General features: G+C 41.0%; 1 protein-coding gene and 1 long non-coding RNA gene across 6 annotated transcripts in view; one reads left to right on the top strand and one right to left on the bottom strand.

Moving 5' to 3' along the window:
• SP4 (Sp4 transcription factor) overlaps positions 1-13,573 on the bottom strand; it is a 25,106-nt gene extending 11,533 nt beyond the window's left edge. The window contains exons 1-3 of one of the 3 annotated variants that reach the window (XM_084507812.1): positions 13,437-13,573; positions 12,712-12,812; positions 10,674-12,231 (exon numbers count right to left, since the gene is read on the bottom strand). In XM_084507812.1, coding sequence (XP_084363938.1) covers positions 10,674-12,231; positions 12,712-12,812; positions 13,437-13,443 — 1,666 coding nt within the window. In that variant the 5' untranslated portion in view covers positions 13,444-13,573. Of the gene's footprint in view, positions 1-10,673; positions 12,232-12,711; positions 12,813-12,923; positions 13,039-13,215; positions 13,297-13,436 lie in introns of those variants that run through there. The other 2 variants (XM_084507814.1, XM_084507813.1) reach the window with 2 other exon arrangements.
• On the top strand, positions 13,220-22,469 carry LOC311430885. Of its 3 annotated transcripts, none has more exons than XR_014689098.1 (3): positions 13,220-13,303; positions 14,402-15,427; positions 16,984-22,469. It is a non-coding gene; the product is annotated as an uncharacterized lncRNA (long non-coding RNA). The 3 variants fall into 3 exon arrangements; XR_014689099.1 differs by lacking the exon at positions 13,220-13,303 and adding an exon at positions 13,574-13,700; XR_014689100.1 differs by lacking the exon at positions 13,220-13,303 and adding an exon at positions 13,826-14,021.

The following is a 22,469-nucleotide window of genomic DNA, read 5'->3' as shown; positions in this document are numbered from 1 at the left end:
TAGAGGACATGTAAGTAAAAGTAATAACAAGCTGCAAAGTTTCAAAGTTCTACAAGTGCTGGAGCTGACACACCAACTTGCCCATTAAATAACTTACTGATAGAAAAGAATGGGGAAAAAAGAGGTCTCAGCTCCTTTCCCCTCTCTGCATACTTTAACTGCAGTCAGCTTGCAAACATTCTTTCGCCTACTATTTCGCTTGAAAAATGACAATTTAAGATCAGCCAGGATTTTAAATTTTAAACATCTCAGTGCAATATAGTTGGAAAAGATGATCTTTAACATCACCTGCTGGAAAAGTTTCATGCTGAAGAATGAGATGAAAAAATCATGCTTTAAAAATAAACATAATGTGAAGACAACAGTGAGTTTCAATATTGATACAGAAGACAATGGGATTTGATGACACTTAAACATTATGTAGACAATGCAGACTTCTCTTTTGTCCTGAAGTAGTAATTTATAAAAGGTTTGATAAAGAAATGATATATGTCAGGGGAAATATTTCCCAGAATAGGAACTTCTCAAGGGTTGATGCAATGGACCCACACAGTGTTCAGAGAAGAGCAGTTTGGAGTAGAGAAAGGAATTGGATCCAACCAACTACTGGAGGAAATGTCGGTTGTCACAACACATTGTGTCCAGATGCTACTACAATTTCCACTACAAACTGCAGTATCAAGTAGATTGATTTCTTTTCTACTGCCTACAGGGACATTGCAGCAAGTTTCTATTTTTCCCTGTTTCTGACTTGAACAATATTCATAGGAATCTATCGTCTCCTCAAGAGACTTTTCTTCACACGTCAGATGGGATGGTTTGTTCAAAAGTTGCTAACCAGCATCACAAATAAACTTAGCTTTTGTGAAAAATACTACTAAGAAGCATGAGGATTAAGGCAGAAAAAAGTTGTAGAGTTTTAAACACCTTAAAAAAATGTATTGTTTTTTCTTTTGTGCAAGAATCATAGTGGCAACACAGAAAAACAAAACAACTACCAAGGAGTTTCATGAAAGTACTTTAATAACTTTTCGAAAAATTTAAGGTTTTTCACAAGTGCATTAGGACAGCCTGAAGTCAACTTAGTATTTTCAGACAAATTTTTTTTCCAGCTTGCATTACCTTTAATTGAAAGCCTATTTTCTCTTTATTATTAAACTCTGCAAAGAGCTCTCACAAATACAACACAAAAAGATCTATACGGGAACAATACAAGGAAACAGACATGGACCTATATTTTCACAAAATTTAGCCTTGCACAACCAAGTAGACGTTTCAGTCAAAGCAAGGCAATAACTAATTGTTCGGGATTGTTGCTGCGATTTTAATAGGCTTCAATTAGAAATAAAATATGTTCAGTTTTTAGATATTTTAAAGGAGCTGGAAACAGCAAAAAACACTTTATCTTACTGCTAAGGTCCTTTCAAAAAAAATAATTATGTTTTTCTCCTGTATTAAGAGGTCAAATAGAAAAGTGCATTTAGGATAAGTGTTTGAGAACACTCCTCTGCGGATGAAAGTAAGTAGCTCCCTGTATATTGAACCTTAGAGCAGATAGATAACTGAAAATCCAACTACCAAGTGTGCTGTTGAATGTTAGGTGCACTGCATGGAACTAGCTGTAGATATAAGAAATGTAGCTTTTAAAGTTTATTTTTACTGAGCATCTGCCTCTACTCTATCATCCCATCCCAACTCTCAAGTTATTTTACAGGTTTTAGCCACAACAGAGCTTGGTTCTGTTCTTTTTTCCATCTCTTCCCCTTTACCTTGAAATGGGGATAAGGCAAGAACCTTGTTGATTATTAGTCTCTACAGCCTGACTAGAAGAGCTGACTACCTCCCAAACTGTAACCGTAAAGAAGTTACATACACATCCTACACAGTTCTGACATACAGAAATCAAAATACTGCTTTCTGGGATTTCTAGGAAGTCTGTTTTTCAGCACCTCAGTTCAACTTCTGTATATTACCATGGAAATAGAAATTGCCTGATCTTGAAAGGAGGCTGACAGGAGAAAGAAAAAACAATAAAATAAACAAAAACCCAAACTAAGGTTTCAGTATTGTCTTTTTGTTTGCTTTTAACTACAGTTTAGATGGTTGACATATTTTACGCTTTCAAGTCCACACTTGACTAGGTTTACAAATGTCCTCGAAATAAACATTTTGGCTACATGAAATGCTATCTTCATATTGATTGAGATAAAAATAAATATGATGCTATGCACAGGAGTTTGGAAAATGGAAAATTCTTTCAACAGCCTAGTTTTGAAGTCAGCTAACTTCCTGTCTAAGTCATGTATCATTTGATAATTTGTTCAGAATTAAGAAATGCTAGCGATAAAGATTAATTTGTTTATTAAAGCTGAAACAACTGGTCTTGCCTGATAAAGGCTCTAGCAAGATTACAAGAGAGCTATATATCTTATAAAGGCCATGTAACTCTCTAAGATCAAAACCCTCAGCAGTTCTTCCAGCTCTTCTGTAACATAATCACTCCTGTAAAAAAAAAAAAAAAAAGTATGTTTGATATCACCTGCTCTTCCTTTCTGGTTTAGAACAAATTGAAAAACTTGATATTTTACACAGAGTAGCTTCCCAACAGCCAAGGAAACAACACAAACAAGGCACATATCTCTTAGAGTTCAGAAAAAAAAAACTTTGAAAAAAGATCAGAAGAAACTCAAAGCAAGAGTGGTCACATCACCTGAAACCGTTCTATGATTAAGGAAAGCCAGACTTGTACCTAAGATGTGTGCCAAGTTGCTTTTGGCAGGAGGATATTAACCGGATGTTTTCTTTACACGAGAATGATATTAGTCTGCCAGTCTAGCAAGACTAATTATGCACGTTGGGATAACATGGTTTAAAGACTGGTTGATCAAGGTATATGACTATTAGCCACTGTCAGTAGTACTAAATACCACAAACTCTATTCATTTCTAAGAATGGATGAATGCAGAAATCTGAAGAAATGATACCCCAAACTAACCTAAACAGATGTTGAAATGCTAAGCTTCTCAGGAGATTGTGGATGTCTGGAGCTTGTTTTGGTGAAAGTTTAATGACAAGAGCAAAATAATCATGAAAATTACATTTCATATGCAGTCCCAACTACTACACTACAGCATATGAATAAAACTTTTATTAACTTTTATCTATCAAATTGCAAACTATTTAAGAAGTTTAGTTGTGTTTCAACAATACTGTTCATACTCAAAATTAACCATTCACCTTGGAACATGATCTCCCATTATGTGAGTTAGATTGTAAGAAATAATCATTAACATCCAACATTTTTAATACGTTAGAACAGTGAGAATTTCTCACTTCTACCACTACCAAAATCACATGAAACTAAGTATATCATAATATAATGCATGTTACACTGAGGAAGGTATTAAAAACAGGAGTGGGGGAAGCATATTTACAATCTCTCTCCTTTCCAGGAGCAATTAGGTTAGCTTAGCATTGATCCAAGCACTCTTAAAAACACAAAAACAATTAAATACTAACAAGGTGATGAAGACGTGCAGCATCACTCATAAGCATGTGCTTGCTTGACATTTGCTGAACAAGAAAGTTCTGCCTTTTGATTTCCTGCTCTACGTATTCTGATTCTTGGCAACAGGGAACTAGAGAAGGGAGGGCAAAAACTGATATTCTTAGAGAACCCATAACACTCAAATGTTTTTGTAAGACCACATACTCTAACTGGGAAATGGTTTTACTAATGCTCTACTTTGAAGAGCTTAAGAACTTGCATCTAATTCTTCAAATTGATAGCATAGAAATGGCTCATTAGAAACCTGTTTCACCTTGCAATTATGACCAAAGCTGGTACTTGAAATACTTCCCCTTCCTCCTTTCCCTGGAAGCAAAAACTGTCATGCCTTGCCACTGACAGGCAAGGCAAAGGCTTATTTTACTGAGGCATTTTTACCAGGTGATTCTCCAGTTAGCTGAATAGGAAGATTGTGTACACCTTACACATCAAGTTTACAACAGAATATTGACACTTGATTTTAAAGCTGCCATCACCTAGACAAGTGTTTGCTGTCACCAGCACAGTTTGTTGTTAAACTGTTTCTGCCACTGTTTTGAAATTCAGTTTAAGAAAATCCCACAAACAGAGTAATTTTGTTGTTGGAAGACTAAGTACTTTTAATTACTCTGAAGCATTTGAAAAGAATGTGGGTGCTAGAATATTTAGAACTCTGTGATTCTGCAACAATTCTCAGATGAAGGCAACCTGAGAAGAGCTGCGAATGACCTTTCATGACTTTGGAAGAACTACACTAAATTGCTATTCACTTTCCAACTATAGTCTCAAAATGCAAACTAACAAAAAAAAAAAATGCAAGAACTAAGCAGAACTCCTGTATTTGTTCTGTTTTTGCACAAAATAGCCCTGTTCTTCATACTTTTTTCCACTGCAGGCTCCATAGCTTTGCAGCTAGTTTCTTCCCAGGTATTTCCCACAGCTCACTTGCCAATGAGCATCCACAGAAGCACTGGATGTTGTTCAGAAAACCTCCTCACAGGGCCACCACCCTTTAGCTTCTCTGACTTCAACACATGGCAATTGCCTTTGCCAGTTTGCTTCTATACACAGTGGATATTTTGAACCCTTTTCACCTTGTCACCACCTGCAGACATCTCTCCTTGCTTAGCTACTCAACTTACTGAGTTCTAATTCTACATGTACCCACTGTTGCATCAACAAGAGCAAGGAGAGCCACCAATTACACTGTAAAGAAGATGCTTTTCTTTCATTTGATGGCTTAAGTGTAAAATTCTAAGACTTCAGGCTAAACACCTTCCGACAATAACTATCATAATATCAAAAATGGCAGAGATAATAGAAGATCATGAGTGGTACTAAGGTGAATCAATTTAATTTCTCATAATAGAGTGGTCTGAGAACATTAAATAAAATGTCTTACACAACTGAGACACTGCATTTACTGCAGACAAGTAATAAACATGTCAAAAATTTACACAGACTCAAAAAAAAGCAAATCCATGGAAGAAAAGTAATCTAGAGATTATTAAGTACTAAAAAAAAATATAGCACTTGTGACTCATGAAGACCTGAGCTGCTGATCATTGAAGGGTGGGAACCGTACCTCAGAAAACCCATTACTCTTGCATGTAGTCAGCATCAGACATGGTCAGAAACTAAATATTTAGTCAGAAACTCCTTTAACTCATAGATTATATGCATGTAGTTTGGGACTATTATTTTATTCCTGTTTGAAGCATTTTAACAAATTCTTTAAACTCCCTTGCGAAGTCTGAAGCAGAACATTTACATTTTGTTACCAGTCTCTTCAGCATTTGAACAGCAAGTCAGAATTAATGACTCACACAAGAAGAGTTAATGAAGAAGCAAAGGGAAGAGAAAGCCTGAAAAACAAGCTGAAGATGGATGCTGACAAATTTGAGAAGTACATGACAGGAAGAGACCTGGAGGTACTACCAAATTGTGTAACTAGTAACAGTAGAACAATGAAAGTATCTGGCCAAAAAGAAAGAGAAAAAAGCCTTAGTAACTCATATTATATACTATAGGGTATGAAAGAAGGACAATTACATGTTAAGACGTCCCCTAATGAGAACACTAAGTATTGGACTTCATGGTCATTACCAACTGTTTTAGAATCCCCTTCTGCACATCCCTGCAGAAGACTCTTAAAACTCTCCAGCTGCAGTATTGCCAGGCCGCAAACTGAACACTAGTCATTCTTCCATGTTATTTAGGTGGATGAACTCCAGATTCCCCATAATTCAGGCCGTGCCAATGCTCATGGGTTAAAATGGCTTGCACTTGAGTTGCAACGTGGTGGGATCTGGGGACTCTTGCTTAAATCAACTAACAAAGCTTGGACCAAACACTTGTATACAATACAAGTAATATTTCTCACTATTTTTAAAACAAAAACATCCCATATAAGGAGAGCTAAACACCATTGTCACATAACAAAATTATTTCGAGAGGTAAACAACGCTGATCTATTACTATTTTTTCTTCATAAGAAACAGGGAATTCTGAAAAGCCATTGTTTCCACCATGAGGACAAAAATCAATATATTTCCAATGTGAGCAAAAATGATAAAAAAAAATGAAAAAGCAGCTTACTACCTCTTCTGAAGACCCCTGTGTAAGAACAGGGGGCACACAAATCCCTTACATTGTAATGAAATGCTGCATATTCATGGTTTGTCTGTAACTTGTCTTAATAAAATCAGACGTTTTATTTCACTCCATATTCATTAGCACCCACAAAAATATTCATGATTTGTGCTACTCCTAATGCAAACATACTTCAAGATCAATGTGTTGGAGGGACAAAAAAACCTTTAGCCCACCAAAAGGAAATTGTTTTATGAACTCTATTTTCTTAGAATCGTCTTGTACTACAAGTTCCTTCCACAGACTCACTTTTGTCAATTAACACATCTTGACAATTAAGAGGGCATAAAAATATGCTTTAAAAAGGTAGAAGCTACCCTATTTTAAGAAGAGAGAGGAATCCTTGATCTTGATTTTACACCTATCACAGCAGAAGCTTTAAAGAAAGGCAAGAGAAAAAGAGAAAAGCAATCTAGCACCTGCTTGTCCCCAAAGTTATATGGGGTAAATTTGGGATGTCACCATCTATCTTACATCCAAATGACACAAAAGATTATTCCATTCCATGGGGAATCATGTATAAAACAACTGTTAATTCTTATAGTACAGAAAAAACGCAGTTTACTTTGCACAGAATTATCTTGTTTAAAGTCCACAACAGGTACTGACCTCATAGCCAGGCAGGTATTTGTAGATCCCTACATGTTAAAGTAAACACAGCTGCTTTTAGGTAGTCTATTGTTTGATTAGCACTTCACTTAGTTTCTTTATCCTCCTCAATCCAGATTCTCTTCATACCCCCCTCCATTTGCCCCTATATTTTCAATTATTCTTCTGACTGACACTTTGTACATCTTCTCTGCAGAGCTTCACAGAATCACAGGGTGGTGCAGGCTGGAAGCAAGCTCTGTAAGCCACCTGGTCCAACCTTCACTCGAGCAAGGGCACCTGAGCTGGCTGCCCCGGACCATGGGGCTTGAGTGTCTCCATCCGTGGAGACTTCACAACCTCTCCAGGCAATCTGTGCCAGCTCTCAGTCCCCCTCACAGTAGAAAAAACTATCTTCCTTCTGCATCACTGATACTGAATGAATTCTCCTGTGGGTCTGAAAATGAAAAGACATGAGGAGAACTCTGCTTTTGCCTTCCTTTTTGACCACGCACAACGTACAGCTGAAAGCGTGGTACCTACCAGTAGCAACCTGTTCGAGATTTTAGCTTAAAAATTGAACAACTACGAAAGAAAAAGCACACCAAACATTTTTTCATCTTTCTTGGTTTACCGTAGAGCCTACACACCTTAGGACAGTAAGCAGAATAACAAAGGTTATAAAAAAGCAAACCAAAATACATCATTTACTCGAAGATGTAAGTATTTTTCTTCCCAATGTGAGATCTGTCTCTATTGGAATTTAGAATCTGTTAAGCCAAAACAAAAAACAAAAAACAAAAAACAAAAGAAAAACAAAAAATGCCTAAATAGGCTTTCCCAACATAGTTCTATAGCTTAACATTTCCATAAGAATTTTAAGCCACAACTTATTATTTGCAATTAGAGTTCTATTGCTTTGTTTCATTTATTACTGAAAAACTAATAAAAAGGCACCTAAATTACCCATTTGTAAGAATAACTAGGAAAAAACAATGTCCATGAAAAACATATGGCACAAATAAAAGAACAGTTGTTTCCGACAGCTACTTATTACAATTTTTTTTTTTTTTTGGTTCCCCCTGAAACTTGGCTGGCTTTATCAGTTGAGCTTGCTCAAAGGACAAAAAAACTTTTTTTTTTTGTCCTAACAAGGCTAGAGCACCTGAATCAATGGAAGGGTTGAATCCTTCACTCCATCTCTTCCCTGACACTTTCTGGACATCCTATGTACTCCTTATTTCTAACACCTACTTCCACTGCTCATTTGTAGTGAATGATCCACTTTTGGAGAGTTCAATTAACGTACAAAAAGAGTTCACATTGACAAGCTCAGGTACTGCAGGAAAGAGAATGGAAATATCAGTCTGCAGATGTTGAGGTAACTGAGCAGTTTATTTTTTTTGAAGACGTCCAGTAACAATAATAGCAAAAATAATTTAAAATAAAACCAACACAACAGTGAATCTGAGGAAACTAATAGCCCTGAACAAGACAACTTTTCCCTTATAATTGGCAAGTAAAGTTTAGACTTTTGCATGTTTCTAATTTTCTATTTTGTAACCATTTCTTCCTTGAACACTTATTCTAGCATTAACACAAGGACTGAACATCATGCTCTCTGCTCTCCTTTCCATGCTCTCGGAATAGCGATCAGAAGTTTTACAGGAGAGGCAGAGAAGTTATGATTTCCTTCTTTTATTTCTCTCTCACATTCTTGAAGTTCTATCTCCATAACCTTAAGTCTTGGGGAACATAAATAGTACCTCATACACGGAGGAATGATTGATGGACTCACTGCTGCTAGTATAAAATTAAAAACCCTACAGAAGCAGCTTACCTGGGCATAGGGGTGGGGAGGAAGGCGGAGGGGAATTCAGCGGTCATACAGTTTAAGTTTAGGTAACATATGAACCCTTTATGAGTAAGGCTTGGCTTCTCCAGAAGCATACTTCTGACTCATTCCCCTTGCTCAGTAACAAATCTCAATCCCTCTATTCTCCAGAAGACATCACATGCAGTCAGAGGTGCAGACAAGGTAACTGAGCAAGATGATATTCAGAATTTCTTGTCTGAACTGCCACAGTTGTAAGCCATCAGTAAGCAGGGAAGCAGAAGAGAACAGCACGTAGGAAGATTTTTCCCACACTCCCAAATCTCAGCTGCTTCCAAAGCAGGCTTTCCATTCCTTTGTCCCCTGCCAAAGTAGGCACTTTTGTCTAACAGTAGCCAACCTGCACTTTCCCATCAAGGACAATTTTCCAAGACAAATTAGACTGCAAGACGTTGTAGCAGCTGGTCAGCTCCAGTGAGCCTACAATTATTTTTGAACTATTACAGCCAAACACAAGGTCAAGTTTTTAATTCAGATAACCCTGATTAACATCACTGTAACGTTCCTTAAGTAAGGAAAGTTTAAATCATCCAACACAACCCTTAGCATTTCCGTGTTCCATCAAATGCTGGAGAGCATTGTAGCAGACAAAATTCTCCCAATAGCAAATTTCTCATTGTCAAAGTACGTTTAGTTTCCTTGGAAGTACTTCTGTTTAGCTGAACAATCCCTCGCCCAGTTAAACGTTTTTCATCTTAGCACATGATTATATAAAACAGATTAAGAGTCAATATGATACTAACATTTTTCATGTTGACTGGACAGTAAACACATTTTTTCTTACAGTTTTGTATTAAAAACTGACTACTACAGTTGAGTTACTGTAAATATATGAGTTTTTATTAAAACTAATACAACAGAAGCCTTTTGCTCTTATGGAGTTAAACCAAGCTCTTGTAAGCAGTTATCAAACCGGTGAAGAGGCCCTCAAATTTTATCTATAATACTAAAAGTTTGCAAGTTTTACATACAGAGTTGCCCTTATGGGTCACTGCACTCCTTGTAGTGAATTTATTTTAGAACTAAGTTCTTTATTCCAGCCTAGAACCTTTTAGCAGCTCTTTCCACAACTAATAGACCAGCATAACCACACAGGCATTTCATAATACACGTCAGGAGCTCATCATCAAGCACCGAGGTGGTTACAAGCGGGTTTGTTTGTTTTTAAATTAAAATAAGTCACATGATCAACGCTGTGTGTAAGCATACCTTACTCCATTCAAATCTCTCTGCAATATTTGGACTTTTGAGGGAACAGCTTTATGAGCTAGTACAGAGTATAATGTAGTTACATACAAATGCATGTCATGACCCAGGATTTCGTAGTTCACATACTGCCACCTTCCTCATCCTACATCCCCTATGCAGAAATAAGGAGTATTGCCTGGTTGAAAAAAGTTTTTGTGTTGCTGGCTTTTGTTTATATATTATATTGTATATACACACACACATATATACATATATATATTGTGTATATATATACAAACACACATATATGTAATCATTATATTTCATATATAATATAAATATAATATATACTTATAATAATACATATTTATGTTATATATCATTATATTTCATATTTTTATATATAGTATGAAATATAATGGTATACAATTTATATATAAAATCAACATATCAAAGCTCTAGTAGTCGAGTATCACATTCCCTCCCAAAGCCTGAAAGGTTTTAATAAGATGGAGAAAAGGGTCACTGAAAAATAGTTTATCAAATACAAGTAGTTCTACTTCAATTGAGTGGGTTTTACTAGTTTCATCAATGTTTAGAAGCGTCAACTATTTTGAAATTTGAATTTCATTGATAAGGTATTTTCTCGCAGTTAGGGGTTTCAAGTTTATTACCAAAGAAAAGCCTTATAGAAGTATTAAGTATAGAAGTATAGAAGTGTTAAAGATGATCTGTTATTCTTGCAACAGTAAAAGTAAAAAATAAAAAATACGAAAAATCCCACCACTTTGTCAGACCACTCACCTGCAACACTGGTAATGGTAACTGGAACTCCTTGAACTTGAACACCGGCAGCACCCAGGTTGGCAACACTTACTGTTTGGAGATTAGGTACTGAAGCAAGCTGGGCAGCATTCAGTGTGATTGGGGTACCAGCAACAGCCACTGGTGCAATCTGAGCAATGGTTGTGCCACTGCTTGAAGACACAGGGGTAATGGTTAGTTGTTGGGGCAACCCAGCATTTTGAACTTGAAGGTTTGAAAGGCTTTGCAGATTCTGAACCTGTACAGTTTGCCAACTGATCTGCCCCGATGGTGTTAAAGTTGGAGCCCGGATGAGCACCTGAGTCGGACTTACTGCCTGCAGCTGAACATTCTGCAGAGGCTGCTGCTGGATGGTCTGTATAGTTTGCCCTGACTGGAGCTGAAATGACTGGGGAGGAATGGCCTGAATAATCTGCTGTTGAGGCTGCTGGATCTGGATCTGCTGTAGAATAGGCTGACCTACAATCTGGACCTGCTGAAGAGAACCTGACTGATCCTGTACGTTCTGTAGTCCATTGGACTGAAGCTGACCAGAGCTCTGGCCTTCAGAGTCCGTCGCGGTGGTTTGAGGTTCTTCAGTTGTCTGCTCCGAACTGCTGCCTGCTGTGCTCGTGTACTGGCCTGCTTCTGCAGAGCTCACTAATGTGTCACTGCTAGTTAGAGATGTTGAGGCAGTGGTTGTAGAAGTGGACGATGAGGAAGGAGATTCTGGCATTGAACTAACAGAGGCAGTAGTGACAGGCGTCGACGCTAGCTGACTTCCATTGGAAGCTCCACTCTCCGAAGACTGTCCAACTTGACCTGAGCCTCCTCCTGCTGCCACATTGTTTATCACAGGCAAGGCTAGGGTTACTCCACCAATGTTTATAGGTAAAGTTGTTACAACTTGTGCCTGAGTACCAGGAATAGTTTGCAGTTGCAGCGGTATAGAAACACCAGGCCTGATTTGGACCGGGACCGTCTGATTTGCTAAGTTTTGAGCAATAACATTCCCCGAAGCTGTCCTGTTTGAAGCTGTGAGAATAGCTTGATTATTGCCCGCAGGAATAAGCTGAATTTGACCCTGTATGTCTTGTATACCAGTAGCACTAGAGGGATTAATTTGAATTTGTTGACCTTCTGTTGTCTGAATCTGTGGAATCACTTGGTATTGGACACTACCGCCTGGATTTTGTACTTGAATGACTTGAAATTGCCCAGGGGTCGTTGCAGAAGAATTGCCCGATTTGGTTTTTGAAGGAGATGTACTTCCATTGTTACTACTGGAGGGACTTGCTGCGCTTGAGGCAACAGAAGATCCTTGTTGAGCAACATTATTTTCTTTTGAAGCAGGAGGAGCAGCAGCAACAAGCTGCCAAGAGTTCCCAGCAAGCTGAGTTGTTACTAATTCTAACTGTTGCGGCTGATTTTGAAGCTGCACCAAACCTTGATTTGGATCTATAATGATCTGCTGCTGTCCAGTTGCTTGATTCTCACCAGGAGTTCCTATTTTGCTGCAAGTGGCTGCTAGCAAAGCAAGAGGTGAAGGCTGGGAATCCTATCCATAGGGAGAGAAAAGAGAACAGATTCAGGAGAAGAGTACCAGTACTGATCACCAGGAGTAAGCGTTAAGATTTGCACAGGAAACAGACCTAAGTATGTTTCTGCATATAAAGACCAATGATACAGCTCTGAATAAGGAAGTGCATGTTTCTTTAAATAATCTTTAAGTATAGGCCAGCAGTTATCAATGAGTATGTGACAGCCAGGACCTCAACCACTTCCTCACTCCAGTCTTTTTTTCCTATACTAAGGACAATTTAAAAAAAAAAGATCTCAGTTACATGGGAAGCATCTGATCGCTGTAAAACACGATCAAAAAACATGTCCAGGCAGTAAAAATACTGTACCCAAAGAACTACATTTCATCCAGCCCAAAGAAAGATGCCCTGAGCAGGAAACACTGTTAGCTGAACATTTCATTTTAAATGCTAATAGTTTGGGCACTTCCCTACTCGGGTGTGTGTGTGTGCTTTACCTGCGAGCCTCCAGTTTTCCCTTTTTTATTATTATTGTTGTTATTCTCTGCCTCGGGAGATTTCTCTCCCTCTGTGGGCATAGTTTCCTCCTTCTTTTGATCTGCAAAAAAAAAAATATATCAAGCGTAACAGGTTAATTATTCACCTCCATTCCTACAACAACAAACCCTACGAGCACATCCCTTTTCGCTTCCCAGCCTCTGGCCCGCACCTCCCCAGGAAAACAACGGCGCAAGCCATCGTTACAAAAGAGCGAGTCCTGAGAAACGTGGTTTGAAACCCAACCCATGGGGGCTGGAGAGTTAACACCCAGAAAGGGGAGGTTTGGTTTCCTTCTCCCGGAGACAGCGGGAGAAAACCACCCACAACCCTCCTCCTCCTCCTGCCCCCTGAAGCATCGACGGCCACTGAGTGGCCGTCGATGCTTCAGGGGGCAGGAGGAGGGCTGTGCATGGGAGGGAAAGAGGGAGGAAAGGAGGAATGAAGGAGGGAGGGATGCGCACGGGAGGGAGGGCTGCCGAAGAAAGGGGGCACGCAGGAGGACGAGAAGAAAGGGGGCGCGGGGGGCGACGCCGGGGGAGCGAGGCCGGGGTAAGAGGGGTTGGGGGGGGAAGGGGGGGGGGACACGGAATAAAAAAGGGGGGGCCCGCGGGAGGGCGGGCTGGGGGGGGCCGAAGGGCGGAGGGAGGAGCGGAGGGAGGGCGGGAGGGAGGGGGTTACATACCGCTCATCCCGCATTAATGCCCCGCCGAGGCGCCGCTCTAGGGGGGAGGAGAAGGAGGAGGAGGAGGAGGAGGAGGAGGAGGAGGAGGAGGAGGAGGAGGAGGAGGAGGAGGCGGCGGCGGAGGGCGGGGTGGGGGGTAGCGGGGAGAAGGCCGGTCGCAGCCGGAGCGGGGAGGAGCGGCCCGGCCTATTTTTCCACGAATGGCCGCCGCCGGGGCTGTGGCGTAGCCGCCCGCCTCTCCGCCGCCGGCCTCGGCCCGCCGCCGTGAGTGACAGCCGCGGGCCGGGCGGCCGGGGGAGGAGGGAGGGAGGAGGGAGGGAGGGAGGAGGGAGCGCGGCGCCGGGGGCGGGGCCCGCCGCGGCCCAACCGCCGCCCCCCGGCCCGGCTCCTCCCCTCCCCTCCTGCCAGCCGCGGCCCGGCTCCCGCGCTCGGCACACGCGCTGCTGACAGCCGGGCTCGGGGCGCTGATTGACGTCCTCCGCGGGGGGCGGGGCCTCGGCGCGGCGCCGGCCAATCGGGTGGCGGCTGCCCGCCTAACTGACAGCGCGCGGGAAGTGAGGAGAGCGCAACCCTCCCCCGCCTCAGGTCCCCTCCCCTCCCCTCCCGTCCCGTCCCGTCCCGTCCCGTCCCGTCCCGTCCCGTCCCGTCCCGGGCCCTCGTGACCTCCCCGCGGTGCCGGGGGGTTCCTTGACACCTGCCTCGGGATATTACCCGCAGGCGCCCCGCCCGCTCATTGGCTGGGCTGCCGCGCGCGGGGCACGCCGGAAAATGTAGTTCGCGGCGGCGGGGGGGGCGGCGCATGCGCAGGGCGGGGGGCGGCCGAGCTCAGGCGACGGCCTAGGAGGGGGCGAGGAGGGAGACGATGGCGGGGTGCTACGGGAAGGGCTGGGCTGGGCTGGGCTGGGCTGGGCAGCAGCGCGTTAAAGGCAGAGAAACGAGGGTTGTGCCTCTGGTTTCCTCCACAGGGTCTCCGCCGGCCCTCGTGCTGCCCGTTGGCCGCCATGCCGTGGTGCTGAGGAGCGCTGGTTGAGGCAGGGCTGGCCGTGGCGTAGTGGAAGAAGCGGAGGGTTTGTGGGACCCAGCCTGCCTGCGCCAGTTTGATCTGGGAGAACAGCGGTGGTACTGCACACGTGTGTGGGTGGCAAAGCTTTGGATCTTCGATTCAGGCTTCTGGAATGAGGGAAATGTGGAAACACCAAGCCTTTCCGTTGAAGACAAATAAAACGATATGAAATATAAACGGCCTGGGTCGTTAATAGGTGTTGTATGTGCCCTGAGCATGCAGGTCACATGGTGATGCATAAGGAAATGGCATTATAAACGCCAGCGTATCTGTGTTCAGATGAGCAAGTGGCATTATCTCACAGCCAACAGCTCAGCCCAAGCTCAGTGCCTTCTAGACAGTGTCAGGGAGCAGGAAGAATGGGGCTGCCCCGGGAGGGAGCTGAGGGCCAAGGTGATGACCCCAATTCTTGTGGGGTGGTGCCCCCATTTGGGTGCAGTCCCCCATGTCTGAGCAGAGCCAGGGTGGTTACAGGATCTGGTGATGGTCCGGTGGTCATCACACAGCACAAGCTGGCAGAATCAGGTAGCAACCAGAGAGATGAAGCACGGCCTTCTCTGCCATAGATGTGGGGCTGAGGTCACTGGCAGTGTGCATCTGGCTCCTCTGGGCTCCTCGAGCTGGTGAAGGGGACAGCAGGGACAGGGCTGGGCACAGCCCCTCGGCAGTGTAGTTCCAGCAGGCTCAGGGTCATAGGGCTATAGGGCTGAGCTCCTGGCCCATCCCATGGAAGATGGTCATGGCATCACAGCCTGGCCACACGTGCGGGACCCTGAGGACCCCAAATGCCAAGCACCTCATGAAACATGAGAAGCTGCACGAAGATTGAACAAATATATTAGCAAGGCTATTTTTTTTAATAGAGACTGGTGTCTTAAGTCCTACTGAAGCTTTTAAACTTTCACTGGATTCCTGTTTTCATGCGTAGGTACAGTCCTTTTGAAAATCTGGCCCTAAGGTGCAAAGAGTGCAAGCTGTCTCAACTATGTGTGATAGAAATAACAGATAAAAGATATTGGTGGTGTAGGTGGTTTCAGTAGGGGCATCGTGGTTTTTATATATCTTTGCCATCTACAGTTCCACTACTCTTCCTATACCACCTACTCTTTCCCAAATATCAAATGTCATTCCTGTTGAAATTATTTCTGCCAACTTAAGTGTTCTGAGCATGCCACTTTCAGCTCTCAAAGAAGTCAGCAGAAGTCACCTGTTGGTTTTAACATGAGAAGAATAGATCCAATGATGTACATGTATATCCATTGTTACAGGCATCCCATATGCTGTTGGGTGAAATAAATAGGTGAAACAAAACTATCAGAAATAGGGAAAAATTAATCGAAAAGTGTTCATCACAACCTTCTTTAAGGGTTAAAACTTTAAAAGTATGTTGACACCCAGAAACAGAGCACAGCTTGGAAACACATGGATCAGCAGAGACCCACCGAAGGGTGAGGTTTCTGGCAAGACTTAGCTCAGACGTAATATCAGATGAGGGTGGTAGTTTGCATTAGAGCCCAAACTAATAAAATTCATTTAATGCTTGGCATCTTTTAGTGTTTTGTTTAATCTGTAAAGGTTTATTTATCTCATTGCTTTTAATATTTTTAATTATGTATTATCTGTGATCATATGTGCTGCTTTCTGTCTCTTCTATTTATCAGTTTTCAATTTTGTTTCAGTTTTTCTAATCTTTTGATGACTTAGTACCCTGATTCCATTTTCTTCACTTTCTCCAACTTTTTCCTCTGTATATTTACTTCCCTGAATCTTGCTTTTCCCATTTTCTTCTTCTCCCTTTCCTTTTACATTTCTTTTTATTTTTCCTTTTGCATTTTTTTTTAAATCCCTTAGTGTCCATTGATTTTTTACCTAGCACCCTGACTTAGATTTTTAAATGTATTTAGGCATTTCTGTACTGAGCACAGCAAGGCTTGTAATGCTGAACAGAGTAACACCTAAATATCTTTACAAAGAAAAAAAAAAAAAGAGGGGGGCGTGAAGGGGGAGGGAGAGACAGCTGGCTGCATGCTCCAGTTTCATTGGTTAACCTCTCTACTATCTGCCAGCACTTACATAGGTTGCATTTGGACGGACAGTGGCTGTAAACAGTGGAGAGAGTAATGAGACGATGGCTTCACAAAACTGTAAATCAGGTGGTAGTGCAGCAGGTGTTAGATTAATAATGCTGTATCCCTTAGACATAAGATGCTGGACTAGTATAAAACTACTCTATTTGATTTAAGGTGGGTGTTGGTGGTGAGAAGAGGGAATAATTTTAATCTGGCAGGGTTGTGCAAGATCAGGTGTCAGGTATCTGCATTTCTAATGAACCTTCTTCGGACAGCCCAAAGGCTCTTTTGCCAGTTCCTTCTTGCTCCCTTTCTCCTCTTGATACTGTTTTGTTATAGAAGCCAAATATTTCCAGGAAATTACTTTTCTTGTGTATATGCAGGTTCGGGTGCATATTTTTCCTCTTTTATTTAGGCCTTTCCTGGAATCCAGTGTTTTGTTGTAAGCTGTCTTGGCTCCAACAACAGCAGCTTCGAAGAATTCAGTGACGACATAGTGTTACTGATCAGACAGATCCTGGACCAGAGCCACAGTGGAAATCATGTGCTTGGCAAGCATACTCCCTAGGCTTTGCTCCACGTGATCCCAAGTGGACCAACTCAGAGGTATTTGACCTGCTTGGAGTCTGTGGAAAACTTCTATCAAAAACACCGTGGGAAGTCAAGGAATGAATTCTTCTGTTGTGTCACGTCTTTGCAAATGTATCAACCTGACGGATCTCAAGCAGTGCAGCATTGGGTTAAGAATCCTGCCTCCATGAAACCCAATGGTAAAAATGAATGTTCCAGTTCTGACAGCCAAGGCCCTAACTTGTCCAAGCTTGAAACATGAAGTGCTCCTTCCCTTCTACCGCTTCTGTACTCATTGCACCTGATTCTTACCTGATGTTTGCCTAGGATATTCTCATGTCATAATGATGTGGTGGTAATGAGAAAATAATTCAGTCTGAGAATCAATCCTTTATTTATTCTAAACAGAAATTATGCAGTAATGTCAACTGAGACAGGGTCCATGCACTCCCCATCCCCCTTACGTATCAACCCTGGCCATTAAGTGACGTTGTGTCACACGTTGTACAAGTGAATTTTAGCTTCAGATAGAACAATGGAAATCACCTGATGTTACTCAAGACATCTGGCTTCATTCCTTGTCACAGCAACAGGTCACAGCTGCTATCCAGCAAATCCAAGGACACAACATGCACATTGGTTTCAGGACAGCCATTGATGGGTTTCCCCTGGTTTAGTCAAAGATGTGCTTCTTCACCACCCAGAAACACATCATCCAGCACAAAAATGATGTGCATACTTTAAGAGGGTAATCACTTTCTGCTGTGCATTTTTCTATGCTGAGCTATTGCAAGTTTGAAAACTGAAACAAAGCCTTACCCAAAGTCTATTTGATCTCGGTGAGCTATGGGCCCTACTTATCGTTATTACTGAGAGTCCTTGGCTTGTCATTTCCTGTCCCTAACTTCTGACAGATCTACATCTCTGCAGACATCTTTTTTCTTCCAAACCAGAGAGCCCCTGTTGCTGTGTATGTGACCTACCATCATCAGTGCTAAATTACATAGAAATGAAAATCCCTGGGATGAACGTCCTCAGAATTTTGAGACAGTTGCTTGTCCAGCTAGGGAGACTTTTTACTGTTAAATAAAATAAATAAATCAATCAATAAATAATGGGAAGGCAGTGGTTAGAATGAAGTCTGAGAGAAGACCGTGACTTTTCTTTGAGCTGGACAAGCACACATCTGGCTACCATTTGACAACAACTGAGGCAGTAATAGAAAAGGCCTCAGTGAGTGAGCTGAAGAGCTGGGACGTTGGGGTGCAGACAGTCACCAGTGGCTCTTGGTGGTCCATTGAGCTCAGCGTGCTGGGAACTTGGGGAATGGCAGCCTGCTTCAGTTGGTATGGCCAGGAAGGAGAGAGCTGTGGGAAACCCAGGCATCACACACCTTGCTAAACCACCCAGCATTGGCTTTGTCTCCCACAGTTATCTAAAACAGTTTGCACCACTGTTACTCTTTCCTTTTGATCCAGAGCACGGAGAGCTGAATATACAAAGAGTATATATTTTTTTTTCCCTTCAGTGACCTTGAATACTTGAGAAAGCTGTTGAGAAAGTTGTTGAGAAAGAAGTCTGCTGTCACTTATCAAAGTGATTGTTTTCATTTCCAAAATAATCCTGCTTGCTGTTGATTTTCCAATCTCAACATGCTGCCAGAGCACTAGTGTTGTGGAAGTATGCCCTGGGTTGCCACATGACTAAGTCCTCCTCTACGTGTTCAACAAGACACTTATACTAGTCATTACCTCACCAAATAAGGGTTGAAGTTGTCACAAATCTACCATTAATGTTTTACTTCCCATTCTAAAAGTCTCATTTCTGTGCTGAACCGCCCCACCTATGTTTGTTGAACTCTCCTCAAAGAGCCAGACACGACACTCAGAGGGATCTTGTCTTTGTCATCAGTGACAATATCTGACTCTACAGAGGGTTGTACCTGATGTAACTCTGACTTTGCTGTCTAGTTTTTTTGTGGTGTGTTGTGTGCAGGAAACAACGCTTCTGGCTCAGGAAGTCAGTGTGCATCTGAACTGCCACTGAAGCACCACTGCCGTGCCCAGACACATGCTTCCTGCTCAGTTGCTTGCAAAGACTACAAAAATGCAGAGGCTGTGGTGACGGGTGTGGTGACAGTTCTGTAGTGTTTTATATGAACTTTTTAAAGCTGTTAAGTACTTCAAAGACCATAGGATGCTCCTTCTCCCATATTCCCTGCAGTGAAACAGGGCTGGCAGCTTACAAGGTACTGGAGGATGAGAAACTGGGATGCAGTTCAATCTAGGATAGTAGTTAATACGCCTATTAACACATAAGAGTAAAGAAGATAGCCTGTGCTCTGCATAAATTGTAGTTCATGCTTACGTGTGATCTAGATATTGTGTATGCCCCCAGTGACCCTGTTCTGCACAACCTGGTATTAATAAGTGTGGAAAATGCTGCATGAGCAAAGTGTCAATAACGATATTGGTTCTTGTTTGACAATATCAATTAATACGTCTAGTCCACAAGTACAGTAGGTGTATGGGAGAAATGTGAGGTGGAGCTTCCACTCTTGACCTTTAATAGAAAACAAAATGAACAAAATATGCAAATTCTGTATTCTCAAATATATAATTTTTAATTTTGACTCCTCAGTATGATACAGTTTTGCTTTAATGAAATTTCTTAGATGAGAAAACTGAGAACATGAGACAGACTGCATTTTTATCTGGATGTAAGTCTCAGTACGTTTGGTGGTAGAAGACTGACCCCTGTAAAGCAAGAAGTACGCAAAAGAAAAAAAAAAAAAAGGATGCAAATGGAAGCAAGCTAGTAGTAAAAGATTATTTCAGCTACCCAGGATTAGTGGCTCAAATGTCACAGAAGGATATTGCTAAGAGTACCAAATTCGTGTTACCACAAACGACTGCTTTAAGCAGTAGGTAGCTTTGCTGGTGCACTACAGATTTAGTCTTAAGTAACAAATGAGATCTGTTTTAAGAAGTAATTACAGCTGAATCCCACTGTCACAGTAGCTGGAGGATAGTGAAGATTAGTATAGTGATCCAAACTGTAGTGTGTCCAAAGACATAAAAACACAGAACCAAAAGTAAAGTATTTAAGAAAACAAGATCCTTAAAATGAAATTGGTATCTATTTAAGTTTATGCCTCAGTAGAATGGTAAAACTATCAAAGATGTTGCATTAGATAATTTATTCACGTAACAAATAAGTCTGCCAAGAGTTAAAGGCAGCCAGTGATACCAGCAGGAAGTGTCACGAACAGCGGCAACTGAATTCTGTAGCTGACATGTATTAGAGGAGCTCGGTAGGGAAACATCAGATGCAAGTGACCAGAAATAAATCTAAATAAAGATAAATATTTGGAATCAAAGACCCGTAGGCATCAAGAGACTTGTTAAGCTGTCTTGAGAGACTGGATCAAAGTCACCATCAGATCTAACCTCTCTGCAGATGTTACTGCTTACAAGCAGCAGGCCACCAGGGCATGCATTTCTTTTTGCAGATAAGACAACTCAGTCATTGTCAGAACTTGATATGAAAACATTTGATATCAAACTAAAAGAGGTCATTTAAGTTAAGATATTCTGTTTCTTTTATAGTATAACAACAGTAGCTAGAATGAAAAAAATACAGGAACCCATACAGTTTGTCTCTTGCTCTAAGGAACAGAGAATCCCTGATGTGTTTTTATAACTTATTCTTTAAAACCTGAATGATGGAGATCATTCACATCCGCATCTTTAGTGATCTATTTCTTTCCATAACTATTCTTAGAGTTAGGTTTTCCAATTTTAGCCTAAACCTTTCCTGCCACAATTGAAGCCAGTTAGTTAGTTCTCAGTGTCATGAAGAACAGTCATTTGCACCTGTGTTTATGAGAACCTTCTACATGTTGGAAGTTTATTGTTATATCACCACCACACCTGCCATCAGCCTTTACTTTTTAGAGCAAATATATCCATATATCCTTTCCCTTTTTCAATTAGTCTCCATCTTTTAAATATCAATTTGTAACTTTTTTTTTTTTTTTTTTTTTTTTTTTTTTTTTTACTAGCCCATTAAACTATACCAAACTAAGACTTCTGAGAGGTGAGTTAAGAAAAACAATTACTACTGGTGTCTTGCATATGACACATCTGTTAACATGTCCCAGGATGAGTTCTGTTTTTGCATCAGCATCATATTGTTGACTCATATTCAATACATGGTTTACAGTAACACCCAGGTCTTTCTATGATGTTGTTACTATTCTCAATTTTGTGTTTATGCATTTGACTTTTTCTTGCCTCAGTATAGTACTTTGTACTTGTCTTTATTGAATTTCACCTTATTGATTACAGACCACTTCTCCCATTTATAAAAATAGTTTTGAATTCTAATCCATCAGCTTCCTTGCAGCCCCTTATACTTTGGCATTGTGCAAATTTTGTAAGTGTGCTCTCCATTCAGTCACCCAAGTCATGAATGAAAATGTTGAATTGTATCTGATCTTAGCTAGACCCAGCAGAATTCTATGTCTTATAAACTTTTTGATTGAAAATGCAGTATTGGTAAGTCTTGGAGTATTTTTTTTCAAGCAGCTCAGCATCCACTGTGTAGTAATTTTTCCCAGAAAAAAAGTATCTCTGACACTGTCTATGAGAATGTCTTGTAAGATGGTACCCAAGGACTCCCTGATGTCAGTATACATCACTCCTGTCTCTTTCACTGCAGGCAGATATTCTACTAAAGAAAAAAAATACATCCGTTTAATGAACTTCTGTTTGCAACAAACCTTTGCTGTCTCTTTCTTTTTCATTGTGCCCTCCAGGTGCTTTTAATGTAACTGTTTAATAATTTATTGGAGTGTTTTTTTTTGATATCAAAATTATGGTGTATCCTTTGTTTCTTAATATTGTATACATATTCACTTGTCTTCCATGAATTCTTGAAGTCAGGGATGGCAATGAGATGTTATGAATGTTTTAATTCTAGAACCAGTACACAGAAAATTAACAAGACAGAAAAGAATATAGTAGAATAATGTATCAGAAGGAAAATTGTATAACCAGTGTATTAGTATTCTATGTAACATTTACAGGCTTTTCCTTCTAAATATTGCTATATCATTATAAGAAGTTATGATTAGAGACTGTAATCTCATGCACTAGAAAGTAGTTAAGTAATGGAAATATATATGAAATCTTAACGTGTAGACAAAGGTATTTTTTGTAATATTTTTAACGTTCTTTACCATAACTGCATTGTAATAAAGTGCTGGTTACCAAGTTGCATACTTGAAACTTGTCATTCAGTGTGCAAAATGAGTTTCTAAAGCATACA

This window comes from Aythya ferina (assembly GCF_964211825.1).
Source record: "Aythya ferina genome assembly, chromosome: 2".
In the NCBI taxonomy this organism is placed as follows: domain Eukaryota; kingdom Metazoa; phylum Chordata; class Aves; order Anseriformes; family Anatidae; genus Aythya; species Aythya ferina.
The sequence above is the reverse complement of the archived record's forward strand: the minus strand, read 5'-3'. Positions and strand labels throughout refer to the sequence as shown.